The sequence below is a fragment of the Pimephales promelas genome, chromosome 9 (assembly GCF_988280905.1).
Source record: "Pimephales promelas chromosome 9, fPimPro1.hap1.1, whole genome shotgun sequence".
Classification (NCBI taxonomy): Eukaryota; Metazoa; Chordata; class Actinopteri; order Cypriniformes; family Leuciscidae; genus Pimephales; species Pimephales promelas.
In genome coordinates, this window is record NC_142777.1 from 24957269 (window position 1) to 24971761 (window position 14493).

A 14493-nucleotide genomic window follows, 5' to 3' on the forward strand; every position below is an offset into this window, starting at 1 on the left:
TGAAGTCTAATCATCCATATTAATGAAACTGTTCATTATGGTAGCTCTGATGCCTTTAGCAGCTTAATTCTTTTTGGAGCTTCCTCATCAAAGTGCTACTTCAATGTCCACATTAATGGAGTTTCTAACGGAAGTTCGGGAAGATCACAGTGCTAAGTGCCCCCTTTTCATAGTGATGTCCAGGGTAGGAACTTTCATCTTTAGTTGAGTTATATGCTCAGGCCTTTCCATTAGAGACAGAAAAAAAACACTGCATACCCCTTTTCAATCCCTCTTATAGATTATATGAGCATGTGAGGTTGTGAAGTCACATAGGAATAGCATTTCTCATCTTGTCGCTTTCTGCAATTGCCTTTTTTATTTTAATATTATAGTCCAGATATATGTTATTGTGAAAATCAGTAGTTTTTATAATAAAAAGAATATTGATTTGTGTTTTTCTTCCAGGAATTCTGTACAAGGGAAGCGGTGAGAATATCTTCCTCTCCCGGCTTCCTCCCATTATCAGCACCATAATGGGGAATGGCAGGCGCAGAAGCATCTCCTGTCCGAGCTGTAATGGGCAGGCGGAGGGAAACAAACTGCTGGCTCCTGTTGCTCTCGCGTGGGGCATCGACGGTAGCCTGTATGTTGGCGACTTCAATTACATCAGGCGTATCTATCCGTCAGGCAATGTCACCAGTGTCATGGAGCTCAGGTGAGTGAGCACAACTGAGTGTGTGATTTAGTTGCACGGCAGAGCACTTGAGACATTTGGTGACAAATCACAGGATCCTGAGAGGCAGCGTCTAGAGATCATCTCTCGAAAAACCATTTGATAGCATAACTACTTTTAATTCACAGACATTGTCCTCATAAAAAGGAGATTTTGCTTAATAGCGCCAATAATTCTCACAGCAGGTGATTTGAAGCCCGACAGTAATTGTCATGAAAGTTATTGGAGAATGCTGTGAATTTGTAAGCAGTGCTTTGATAGCTGTAGCAGCACTGGATGAAAGGGGTTGAAATTAGAGATGTTTATATTTTAGAGTGTTGTGCATTACACTGTTAGAAAGGTGCATTACACTGTTAGAAACACATCATGTTCCCCACACATTCCCAGGATCTGAATACTTTTTTATTTCATTTCAGATCTACATATTCATTGAAATATTCAGTATTTTTATAATAGACAAATCAATTTTTTTTCAACACATTGTCAAACACAGTAAGAATGCTTAGTGGAAGGATCTAAGGATTATACTTGTTAGCTAAAGCTTAAACTCAAATTTTTAAAGTAGTTTTAATTAATAAATAAATAAAAAAAAAACATTGCACACCTGCAGATAATAGGTGTGTAGGAAAAACGACCACAAAAGATCGGTCGACAATCTGCAAACGAGAAACTCTCGCACCCTATCAGAACTTGCATTTAAAAATTCATTAGCAACGTTTCGGTCTCACGACCTTCATCAGGCATACACAAATTTTCAAAACTCTCCAGACTTTATCCCCTCGAGGAATGAATGACAAAGCATTGTTTAATGTGATGCTATAAATTGTATTGCTTTAACTGTTTTTCTTTTTCTTTTCTTTTGTTGTTGTTTTCAATGATTGTTGTGACAATATTCAATGACATTGATAATGTGTATTATATATTAGCCTATTACAGGTGTAGCCTTTTCAGTGGTCATGTGCTTGGTCTTAAATGGGATGAGTTTGAAAATGTGTTTATGCCCGACAAAGGTCGTGAGTTGGAAACGTTTTTAAATGCAAGGAGTTTCGCGGTTGCAAAATAGTTTTAATTAACAAACTGAAGCAAAGCTGAAATCAATTTTTTTAAGCGTAGCCTACAAAAAAGAAAATAAATTTTCTTGGGGCATCTAACTGAAATAATTTTAAATAAATTAAAAAAAAAACTAAAACTGAAATAAAAATAAATTAATGCTAAAAAAGATTTGAAGCACTTTTTTTTTCCTTTAAAATTCAGTTTTATATATGACAATTGTTATTATGACCCAGCTCAGAGGCCACAACAAATAGAGGAAACCACACTCAAGGGATTACCAAAGAAAGAATATTTACTAACAAAAGTAGATTAACTTAACAAATATAATAAATCATTTAGAAAAGAGTCAACAAATGGAACTGGCAAAACATAATGCCAGTTATTCAAACAAACGGAACACAACCAAAACAAAAGGAAACGCCATGCTGGGGACAAGCAACAGATCAAACAGTGCAGCCCGCGACAATCAGGAAGGGGCGGGTTTTATGCCATCTAGAGACAGTGGCCAGCTGACTCCGATCTGCATGATGGCCTCAGCTCCACTCCACCAGGATGTTCACCCTGCAAACACAAAGACAAACCCAAGCATCCTGACAGAGACAAGAAACCCATGGGCTGTCACACAATGTTATAAAATTCACAAAACGTGGCATTTTTTTTTTTTTTAATCTGACTGTGATGCTATTGTTTTGTCTTTTTATCTATCAGTTTAGAGACTGATTATATTTTATATTGGATTTTTTTTTATCACAGAGTAATTTGTTTGAGTACAGACTGTAATACAGACATACGAGACAACAAAAGTTATAAAACAAAAGTTACCATAAAATAATAAAAGCACATTAAAAATGTACTACATTTTAAAGTTGACAAAATATTTAACAAAAAGAAAAATAATAAGCTCAAAATATTATACAATTTTGAATAATACTAAAATAATAATAAAAATAAAAACAATATGAATTAAATAAATAATAATACATGTAAATAAATACTATAATTATATTTAAATAATATTGAAATATTTGAGGATGGTTAAGAGTTCAATTTAAAGGTATCCTCAATTGGTTTGTGGAGAACAAATACTGTGGTCACCAGTGGGTTCTTGAATGGACAAGGGGGTAATGTGAACTAAATAGAATGTGTGTATACTATTTACCTAAACTTGTCTCACTATATTTTCTTACTTTATATTTCCCTTCTTTTTTCAAACTAACCAAAGAAATAAGGATTTCAGACACAGGTAAGTCACATTACAATACATGGTAGGAGAAGTCGACACGACAGATCTCGTCTCAGTTGTTGTTGATGTAAATAGAGCCTGATCCTCAAAGCACATGGCACATGGAAAATGTTTGATGGGATAGATCCTTTGGGACACATTTTTATAGAAATATCATCAAATGGATTTAAAAGTCCAAAGGGTGTATATAGAATACTAACCTAGTTTAGTTACCAATCCCAGAAGATGTAAGGCACATTTTATAAGAGATTCACATCACCTTTTTCTGTCTGTCAAAAAGATTTACTCAAGCCATGCAAGAGGACTTTGGATTATGATGCAGTGGCCAACACTCTAGGCCTTTAGCTGAAAGAAGTACCACTATTTCACATTTTCACATTTGGATTTTACACAGGCCAGTGCCTGTGAGTGTGAATTGGTTTCCAAACAGTCCAAGACATTGATCGAATAGAGCGCACTCAGTGTGCAAGAATAGCCTTGAAATGGCTTTTGATAAAACGTGAAAAGATTTGTCTGATCCCAGAGGAGAATATCACCGAGCCCCACACCATCATCTACTTGACTGGTCATTTAACCACTAATGGCATGTCTGGAGGGGCCACACTACCTCATTCAGTGAGGTGCAGACTGATTGGGAGGCAGAATTAATGAATGCAAATAAGCGTAGCCTTCTGAAAAGCCATCAGTTGTTGACAGTCATTAAGATATGCATATCATCACCGCATCGCAGAGAACCTTTCCCCGCAAGGGAACGAGAATGATTGAAATGATCTGGCAGTCTTGAAGTCGTCATCACAGCCTCCACAAATATGTTCCAGTCACATCACATTTACTTCCCTTTCACACATTCTTTTTTCTTCTGCCCATCTGTCAGGAGCTCACACCCTTTTGATAGATGCGCAAAAACATGCTGCGATTCTTTCAGTGTCGTTAATGATATTAATATTCTAATCAGTCTCTCATTTCATCTGCCATCTCCAATTGCAATGTCAGACCAATAATTTATTGCCGCACTGCCACAGCTTGACAGCAGACTAATGTCTTAGCTAATAATGCTACTGTTTATATCTCCCTCCCCAAGTAACAATCCCGCTCACCGCTACTACCTGACCACGGATCCGGTCACAGGCCGGCTGTATGTGTCCGACACCAACTCCAGGCGCATCTACAGCCCGCAGACGCTCCTGACCAGCTCAGAGCCCCAGCAGAACGTGGAGGTGGTGGCGGGAACGGGAGACCACTGTCTGCCTTTTGACGAAGCTCAGTGTGGAGATGGAGGTCCAGCCACCGAAGCTCTCCTCACGGGACCCAAAGGTATTGTTAGACGATCATTAAAACTGATCATCAAAAGGCTCACATGTTCACAAAAGGAGTCAAATAATAACTGCTAATAAACTGCTAAAATGCATACGACACACTTTGATTGACATGAAAGATCATCCCAAAGCTCTGTGAGCTTTTAACAGTGTATTATGTACTGAGGTTTTTGATTGGCGCCTCAGCGAGGGAAATGGGAACTGACAGCCACGGGATAGGTACTAAATTATTTGACTGAGCCAGACACAACAGACTGATGAAGCGGCTTTGAACGTTTTGTGTCTTCACTGACATAAATTATAAAGGGTCACACTTGTCTGGAGAATATAGACAACCTATTTCACATAAATCTCATCAGGCAGAAAAAGAGACGTTTTCATTGTTTTGCAATAAAATGTCATTCACACATGAATGCACGTATGGCAAGATGGATACATTAGGTATCATATTTCCTGTGTAGACGGGGGAACGTAATGCGTTGAATTGATGGGATGTGTGGAGAGATCTACATTCTGGATGTTATAACTGTAAAAACGTTGGAAGCATTAATGCATGCATGCATGCACTTTCCTCGGTTGGGACTGAGATTTTCGCCATAACGTCAGTTCACTTCACTGTGTTTTTGTCAGGCGCACAGACTACTCTTCCTGCTATCACTCAGCTAAGCACAAATTTACCAAGAGGCAGTTACTATAGCAACCCACACTTTTATAATTTGGGATTAAAAGTGGGTTTGATGCTTTCCCACTCCATGCTTTTGTCAAATACCTTGAGCTGACTTACAGACCGACTGAGATGGAGTGAGGGAGAGCGAGCAGAAATGCTAGAGGGAGGGAGAGATGTTCTAATACATCCTATTCCACTTTCTCCTTAAGAAATAATTCAGCAGTGGGAGGCAAGATGTGAATAATTGAGGGCGATGCTTTCTGCAGTGACCTGAATAATGGGAAGCCAAACACGACACATGTACCCGCTGCCTGGATCAGGCAAGCAAAGAGCACAGCTGTGTGACCTGCACATTTCGTTCCTTCCTCTCTTCTCTCCAGGGATTGCTGTTGACAAGAACGGACTGATCTACTTTGTGGATGGGACCGTGATTCGGAAGGTGGACCCAAATGGCATCATCTCCACTCTGCTGGGGTCCAATGACCTTGCCTCTGCTCGACCTCTGAGCTGTGACTCGGTCATGGACATCCATCAGGTGAAAAGTTAAAATTCTTAAATCAACACACTAAAGTCGTTTATCAGACCCTGCCAGTGACCAAATGAGTTTTGGTTTTAGTTTATGTTGTTTGTTTGTTTTTCCATACAGTGTGATTTATGAAACAATAAAGTGATCGGCTGTTGTGTGTGTTTTTTTTGTTTAGTATACCAATACTAACGTTGAAATCAACAGTAAAAAAAAAATAAAAATAAAATAAAGGCCGGTGGTCGATATAGTTCTCAAATACACATAATACTAGGTCAAATATTTACCCAAAATTGGTTAAAATTGTATATTTTTATGTTTTACTCGAAATTAAAAAGAAAACATATATCACTTTACAATAAGATACATGTTCTTTACATATATTATTCTATGTTCTACATTATTATCGTGAACAATGAATAACAATTAAATAAAAAATATTAAAATAATTACATTTATTATAGGTTAATAATAATTTAGAAATATAATATTTTTACATTATATTCATGTTTGTTAACATGAAAAATTAATTCATTAAAAAATATTTAATTTAGTATTCTTGGTTGATGGTCATTTCTAAATATCGTATTGTTTATGTTTGTTTAAAATTAAATTGAATAAAAATGAATAATATTAATGTATAAATACACTATTCTTTATAGTTCATTCATGTTAAAATGTAACATTAAATAATTAAAATGATTTAATTTATTACTCTAGGATAATATTATTTCATACATATACTAGTTCATGTTTGTTCATAATACATTAACTAATGTTACTAAAACTCGAAATGTTAATGTATTAAAATATCATTATGTAGAAAATACAATTACTCTGTGTTCAATGTTGTTTCTCACAATCTATTTCATTAATGTTAACATATGCATCCTTACATAAAATGATCTATCGGCAGTTCAAATGCCATATTTGTCAATAAGCCAAGCAAGTAGGATTAAATATCATTTTTTACGAATGTCTGTCTGTCTAATGTCTGTTTACTAATCATAAAAAGGAAGGAATCCATTTTGCCTAAGTGAAGTTTTATAAAGTATAATATCTACATATCTTCTTGAACAATGCATTTATTCCTCATTCATCTGCCTTTTAGGTGTCTTTAGAATGGCCGACAGATCTGACTGTTAGTCCGATGGATAACTCACTGTTTGTCCTGGATGGCAGTGTGGTTTTGCGGATCACTGAGGAGGGGCAGGTCAGCGTGGCAGCAGGCAGACCCCTCCACTGCCCCATGCCTTCTACAGACATCTTGGTGACAGAAACACAGCAAGCCACGCACACCCATCTGGAATCCCCAAGTGCCATTGCCGTCTCTTTCAATGGAGTGCTGCACATCGCCGAGACAGACGAGAGGAAGATGAGCCGCATACGCAGCGTGGCAGCAGATGGCGAGATCACTCACCTGGTGGGGGCGCCTTCAGACTGCGACTGCAAGACCGACGTCAACTGTGATTGTTACCTAACAGGAGACGGTTTCGCTAAAGACGCTCGGCTAAATGGGCCGTCGTCTCTTGTGGCAGCTCCGGATGGAACCCTGTTCGTGGCCGACCTGGGTAACATTCGAATTCGCATGATTGGAAAAAACAAGCCTGCACTTAACAGCATGGGCCTGTATGAAGTCGCATCATCTGCGAAGCAGGAAGTGTACATGTTTGACATTAATGGCACACACCAGCATACGGCCAACCTGGTCACTGGAGACTTCAAATATAACTTCAGCTATAGCAATGAGGGAGATCTGACCTCAGTGGCTGACAGTCATGGGAACACACTACGGATTCGCAGGGATGCCAGCCGCCTTCCTGTCCGCATCGTTGCACCTGACAACCAGGTTATTTGGCTAACTGTAGGCTCAAGTGGTGGACTGAAGACCCTTGGCACACAGGGGCGTGAACAGGTGTTGCTAACTTACCATGGCAACAGTGGTCTCCTGGCAACCAAGAGCACTGCCAATGGATGGACAACATTCTATGAGTAAGAATGTTTGAGCATTTCTGCTTGTGCTTGCCAGGGCAAATATCGAATTGTTGCTCAAATTTATGTCAGTGAGTATTAAGCATTGGCCTGTAACTTACTCAACGAGTTGAAATAACTTTTATAATTAATCAGAATTTTGCCTGGTGAGTAATAAAATAGGAAAAATCCGAGACTTACATTTGAAATAGTACCTAAACAGGGATTGGCAACTATGGTCCTGGATGGCTACTTACCTGCAGAGTTTAGCTCCAACCCAAATCAAACAAACCTGAACAAGCTAATCAAGGACTTCAGGATTACAAGAAAGCTACAGGCAGTTGAGTTAGGCCACGTTTACACAAAGCCGGGTATTTAGAGAAAAAAAAAATTCCCCCTCTCCGTTTTCAATAATAGCATTGTGCACACACCCGCATAAATACGCATTCGAGCGCCATCATATCTATGCCAAACCTATGGGCGGCAGTGTAGGGAGAAGGATAAACCCATGCAAGCCAATCAGAATCCTCAAAATCGTCAAGAGAGAACCTAAAACGTTGTTTTTCCCAGTTGACACGACAACACATAACCGCCGTTTTCAGAAATCTTTTAAAAGCCTTTAAAACGTTGTGCTTATTCATATTGGCAACATTAAATGCAGCACCTTAATATGACTCTCTCTTTCAGCTATGACACAGAGGGACGACTGACCAATGTAACCTTTCCTACTGGAGTGGTGACCAGTCTGGCCTATGACATGGATACTGTTTCTACAGTAGAAAGAGAAAGTTTTGAACGAGATGAAGCTGCAACCATAACAACAAACCAGTCAGCAATTCAGAACGTCCTCGCATTACACCAAGGTAACCCTTGTGTAAATAGACAAATCAAATAGATGCACTTGCATTCTTATAGGATTTTTAAAATGTTTTAGCTTTTCTACTAATTTATGTTGCCTTTTTGCAGATCAGCTGAAGAACAACTATGTGATAGGTTACGACCACTCCTTTTGGATTCTGTATGCCAATGGAATGAACACTCACTACCAGACCGAGCCACATATTCTGGCTGGCGCATCCTCCCCTACGCTGGCACGGAGAAATATGACCTTACCTGATGACAGCGGGCAAAACTTGGTGGAGTGGCGTTTTCGTAAAGAGCAGACGAGGACGAAGGTCACAGTGTTTGGACGCAAGTTACGAGTATGTAATGAAGTCCAATTCCAACGAGAAAGAAGTCTCATTCTCGATGAAAATAACCACAAGACCATTTCATTCTTAAATCTATTTGTCTTTCTTTAACACAAAGCACTTGACATCTGTCTTGACCTCATTCATAATAGGCAATTTAAAAACCACGCAAGATGTATGTTTTTTATTTAGATGTGAATTTTTGCAAATGGAATAAATTAAATAAATTTGGCATGAAGAAGTGGCTGATCTAAGAGTACCAAAATGACACTTTTACTGTGGTTAAACCTGTTCTAAAATGTATGTTGACTACATTGGAAGATGATTTAAAGGGATAGTTCACCCAAAAATGAAAATTATCTAAGTATTTACTCACCCTCACGTTGTTCCAACCCCGTAAGACCTTCGTTCATTTTCGGAACATGAATTGAGATATTTTTGATGAAATCTGAGAGCTGGATCACTCCTCCATACTAGTCCATAGGAACTTGCCAGCCTTGAAAAGTTATTAAAGACATTGTTAAAATAGTCCAAGTGACTACAGTGGCTCAATCTTAACTTTATCAAGTGACGAGAACACTTTTTGTGCACAAAAACAAACAAAAATAACGACTTTATTTCAACTAATCACTTTCTTCTCTTTGCGCCTCTAGTCAGTTAAACTAGTGTAATTGCGTAGAGCTACGTCACACGTAGGCTCACTATTGGCCGACGCTGGTCATGTGTGTGATGCATGTGACGTACGACAACAGATCATACGCAATTACACTAGTTTAACTGACTAGAGAAGTGGATAGTTGAAATAAAGTCATTATTTATGTTTGTTTTTGCGCACAAAAAGTGTTCTCATTGAGGGTGTTGGTACAACTCATGAAAAGTTGATAATTCCGCAAATTACTGCAATTGCATATTTCGAACAGAGATGGCGACAAAGAGGAAAACGCCGGACTGCAGCTTTAAGTGTTAATCATGAGACTCATCTTCACTCTAAGAATCAAGTCAAAATTTGTTGGAAACCAAGGCAACTGACAGATAAAAAAAACATCTGCCAATTTTCTAGTAAATTTTCTGCCCTTTTACTGATGCCATACCAATTTTGTGTCTCTTCTCCGCCTGCTCTTCAAGGTAAATGGACGGAACATTTTGTCTGTTGATTATGACCGAGCGCTGAGGATTGAAAAGATCTATGATGATCACCGTAAATTCCTTCTGAAGATTGGTTATGACACTGCAGGTCAGCCTACTCTCTGGATGCCAAGTAGCAAGCTGCTTCCTGTCAACCTCACTCGCAATAGCAATGGGCAGTTGAGTGCCATACACTGGGGCACTGTCTCAGAAAGAGTAGAGTATGATGGACAAGGCCGTCTGCTTTCTAGGATATTTCCTGATGGGAAGACCTGGAGCTACACTTATCTGGAGAAGGTAAAGGCCAGCGGAAATTGCTTTTAGTGATGTATGTGATATACAGTAGACATCAACAGTTTTTGGACTCTAGGCAGGGGTTTATGCTTGAACCTTTTCGTCCCTTTAACTTTTTTTTGTGGAAGTTGATATTTGGCTAAATGTAATTTGGTTTTCCACAAAAGGAAGGAAAAAAAAAAACATTGGTATAAAGTGATATGAAGACCAGTAAATGATTTAATTTTGGATCCTAGTTAGATTCAAATAGTGTGAAGATTAACCTAAGAATTAGTTGATTTTCATCTAGATTTTTGCAAGGTATGTTTTCTTCTCGTTCTAGTCCACGGTCCTGATACTGGCGAGTCAGCGGCAGTACGTCTTTGAATATGACCCACAGGGAGGCCTTTCTGCAGTCACTATGCCCAGTGTGGCACGCTACGCTATGGAGACCATACGCTCTGTGTCTTACTACAGCAACCTTTACCATATGCCTGAGAGTAATGCTTCTGTCGCCGTGGACTACAGTGAGGACGGGCGGCTCTTGAGAGTGGTACAGCTGGGCACGGGGCGGAGAGTCCTTTACCGGTATCGCTGGCACAACAAACTCTCGGAAGTTCTGTACGACAGCACTCGTGTCAGCTTCACCTACGATGAGACGGCAGGTGTGCTGAAGACGGTCAATCTGCAGCGTGAGGGCTTTATATGCACCATTAGATACAGGCAGCTCGGCCCCCTGGTAGACCGGCAGATCTACCGCTTCAGTGAGGACGGGATGGTAAACGCTCGCTTTGACTACGCTTACGACAGTAGTCTGCGTGTGACCAGTGTTCAGGGGGTTATCAATGAGACCCCACTGCCCATTGACCTCTATCAGTATGACGACATCTCAGGGAAGGTGGAGCAGTTCGGCAAGTTTGGTGTCATCTATTACGACATCAACCAGATCATCTCCACCTCTGTCATGACTTACACCAAACACTTTGATGGGCACGGTCGGGTCCGAGAGATTCAGTATGAACTCTTCCGTTCTCTGCTCTTCTGGATCACAATCCAGTATGACGATATGAGCCGAGTCACCAAGCGGGAGATTAAGATTGGCCCATCCTCCAATGCCACCAAGTATAGCTATGAATATGACGTGGACGGGCAGCTGCAGACTGTGTACCTTAATGAAAAAATGACATGGCGCTACAGCTATGACTTAAATGGGAACATACACCTACTGAGTCCAGCAAACAGTGCCCGAATCATGCCTCTACGATATGATCTACGAGACCGCATAACGCGTCTTGGAGACTTGCAGTACGAGTTGGACGAAGATGGGTTTCTCCGCCAGAGAGGTCCTGAGATCTTCCAATACAACTCCAATGGCCACTTAGAACGTGCCTACAGTAAATCCACTGGGTGGTCTGTTCAGTATCGTTACGATGGTTTGGGAAGAAGAGTCTCCACAAAGTCCAGCATGGGACAGCATCTACAGTTCTTCTATGCTGATCTGAGCTACCCTAGCAGGATAACACATGTCTACAACCATTCAAGCTCACAGATTACCTCTTTATACTATGACCTGCAAGGACACTTGTTTGCAATGGAGATCAGCAATGGAGCAGAGTTCTACATAGCCTGTGATAACATAGGATCACCACTGGCTGTCTTTGGCAGTGATGGCATCCTCCTCAAGCAGGTTCATTATACGGCCTACGGCGAGGTCTACTCAGACTCCAATCCTGACATGCAGCTGGTGATTGGGTTTCATGGAGGACTTTATGAACCTCTAACAAAACTGCTTCATTTCGGAGTGAGGGATTATGACATCATTTCAGGTCGCTGGACTTCACCTGACTTCATGCTGTGGGAGAAAATCAGCAAGAACCCGGGACCTTTCAATCTCTACATGTTCCGAAACAACAACCCAATAAGTAAAGTGCAGAAAGTTAGAGACTACTTAACAGGTATGGCATGGATTCACTGCATCTACTGTATCCACACCTTAAAATAACATCTGCAAGTAATATATCTGCTATATATTGCACATTTCCCCCACACTGTAAATTTTAACTAGATTTCAAATTTATTCATTGATATTTTTCTACAGATGTAAACAGCTGGCTGGTCACATTTGGGTTCCATCTCCACAACAGTATTCCTGGTTTCCCCATCCCCATTTCTGAGATGACGCAAGCCTCATACGAACTGGCCAAAAGTCAAGTGTGGGATGACCTGACAGTAAGTTTGTTTTAGGTGGATATCTTCACATAATAGTTTTAGTTATTTGTATTGTATAATATTATATTTTTTGTACCATTATATATTAAAATAATGGTGGAATTTGTAAATACTAAAAACAACAAAAACATTTTTGGAATGGAACTAGAACTACACGTTTCTCTAAAATGTTTATCGTCTTCTTTTGTAGGCCAGCTTTGCAGTCCAACAGCATGTCATCCGACAAGCTGAAGCATTTTTATCATTTGGAGATCTGCCACAGGTTGAATTCAGCCATAGCCAAAGGGCCGATAAACCCTGGCTGTGGTTTGCCTCAAGCGATTCATTGATAGGTCGTGGGATCATGTTGGCCCTTTACAAGGGCATTGTGATAACTCGTGCACTAAGCCTGGCTAATGAGGATTGTGTCAAGGTTGCCAACATCCTCAATGGCGCCCTTTACTTGAAAGACTTGCACTTTATTGTGGATGGCAGAGACATGCACTTCTTTGTTAAAATGAATTCTCCTGAAGCAGACCTGGCAGCGCTGCGTCTGACTAGCGGACGGAAAGAACTTGAGAATGCAGTGAACGTAACCGTGTCACAGTCCACAGCTGTGTTAGGTGGCCGCACCCGACGGTTCGCAGATGTAGAGTTTCAAAGAGGGGCTCTCTCCCTGCACGTGCGCTACGGGGCATCTCTGGATGAGGAACGAGTGCGTGTTTTAGAGATGGCCCGACAGAGAGCTCTTGCCGTCACATGGGCACGTGAGCAGCAGCGGGTACGAAACGGAGAGGAAGGATCCAGACTATGGACCGAGGGAGAGAAGAGGCAGCTTCTCAGCAGCGGACGGGTGCAAGGCTACGATGGATACTATGTGCTGTCAGTAGACCAGTACCCTGAGCTAGCCGACAGTGTGAACAACATTCAGTTCCTCAGACAAAATGAGATTGGCAAAAGGTAGTGAACGGGCCATGATTAGCCACAACCATTCTGTGCGATTTGTAATATAATAATAAGTTAAGCGGACACATTGATGATGTTCTCAGAGTTTGAACAAACTCTACTACTCCTAGTCTAGTAAGAAGCGTACACCCGGAGGGAGGGGGGGTGGAAGGAAACAACCCTAAAACAACGCTGTGCGTTGTGTATCATTGTGTTTTCTCAAAACCTATTAAAGGCCTTAACAAGGTTACAGTTGTGGAGCACAATGAAATTAATGAACGTAATAGCATCAAGAGACAGGCCAGATTCTGTTGATATCTTTATTTAACTATTTATTGATTATTCATTTTTACAGGCACTATTCAAATATATCCCTAAAGAGGAAAAAATGGCATACCTTTTGAAAAATGAAAATGTTTACATATGCATATCACTGTACCACTGCAAAATACCACATTTGATGTCAGGTGGTTTATTGTAGCCAGCTAATACACTGTTATATATTTTTTTGGGATTTATTCAGATTTGTCCCTCTTTCCTGTGCATTTCATGAAAATCATAATAGGAAATAAATGACTTTGTTGGAAATCATGTCATTTGCAATGAAAACTCTCCTAAATATGATTTTAGGAGTTTTTTTTTTTGTATATTTTTTATTTATTTATGTCTGGTTCTACTTTGTTACAAAACATGTTGTTTTATAAATGACATTTGACCATTTCATTTGCAGTTATTTTACGTCATACATTAACTGAATAAACTGTACATGAAACAAATAAAATGGCAGCACAGCACAGAAAATATGTAAATGTCTGTATTTATGTAAATGAGTGTTTATCTGCATATTTTTAAAATTAAAAGCAATTATTTGCTCATTTGGTTACAGGTCCCAAGGGAAATATTTATGAAAATGGTTTGTACTTAAAAGAAAATAAATTATAAAAATGCTCATTTTTACTGTTTTTACTTCTTCACACTCAAACAAATAACTCTTTGAATGAACATAAGGATTTCCACTTAATTAACTTGCTTTATTTCAACATTATGTAATTCTGTTATTCCAATTTAATGCACTTGCGTTGGGTCAACTTAATTTATTAAGGTTGATTCAACTTATTTGCTTTGGTTTGGCACAGCTTAATTGAATAGTGTCAGCCCAACTAGTTTGCAATGTTTTAGACCAACTGATATAATTCAGGTGCTTAAAATATCCATTCATCCAATGCAATATAGATTATTTTAGTGTCACATTAATCAGTTTTAG

The 14493-nt window shown here is 39.6% G+C and overlaps 1 protein-coding gene across 3 annotated transcripts in view; it reads left to right on the forward strand.

Moving 5' to 3' along the window:
* LOC120474316 (teneurin-3) overlaps positions 1 to 14177 on the forward strand; it is a 120241-nt gene extending 106064 nt beyond the window's left edge. For all 3 annotated transcript variants that reach the window (XM_039664478.2, XM_039664479.2, XM_039664480.2), the window contains 11 exons: positions 448 to 697; positions 2991 to 3011; positions 4093 to 4325; positions 5375 to 5529; positions 6629 to 7509; positions 8176 to 8351; positions 8455 to 8690; positions 9804 to 10100; positions 10420 to 12031; positions 12175 to 12305; positions 12496 to 14177. In XM_039664478.2, coding sequence (XP_039520412.2) covers positions 448 to 697; positions 2991 to 3011; positions 4093 to 4325; positions 5375 to 5529; positions 6629 to 7509; positions 8176 to 8351; positions 8455 to 8690; positions 9804 to 10100; positions 10420 to 12031; positions 12175 to 12305; positions 12496 to 13248 — 4745 coding nt within the window. In that variant the 3' untranslated portion in view covers positions 13249 to 14177. The remainder of the gene's footprint in view (positions 1 to 447; positions 698 to 2990; positions 3012 to 4092; positions 4326 to 5374; positions 5530 to 6628; positions 7510 to 8175; positions 8352 to 8454; positions 8691 to 9803; positions 10101 to 10419; positions 12032 to 12174; positions 12306 to 12495) is intronic.
* Positions 14178 to 14493: the final 316 nt, after the last annotated feature.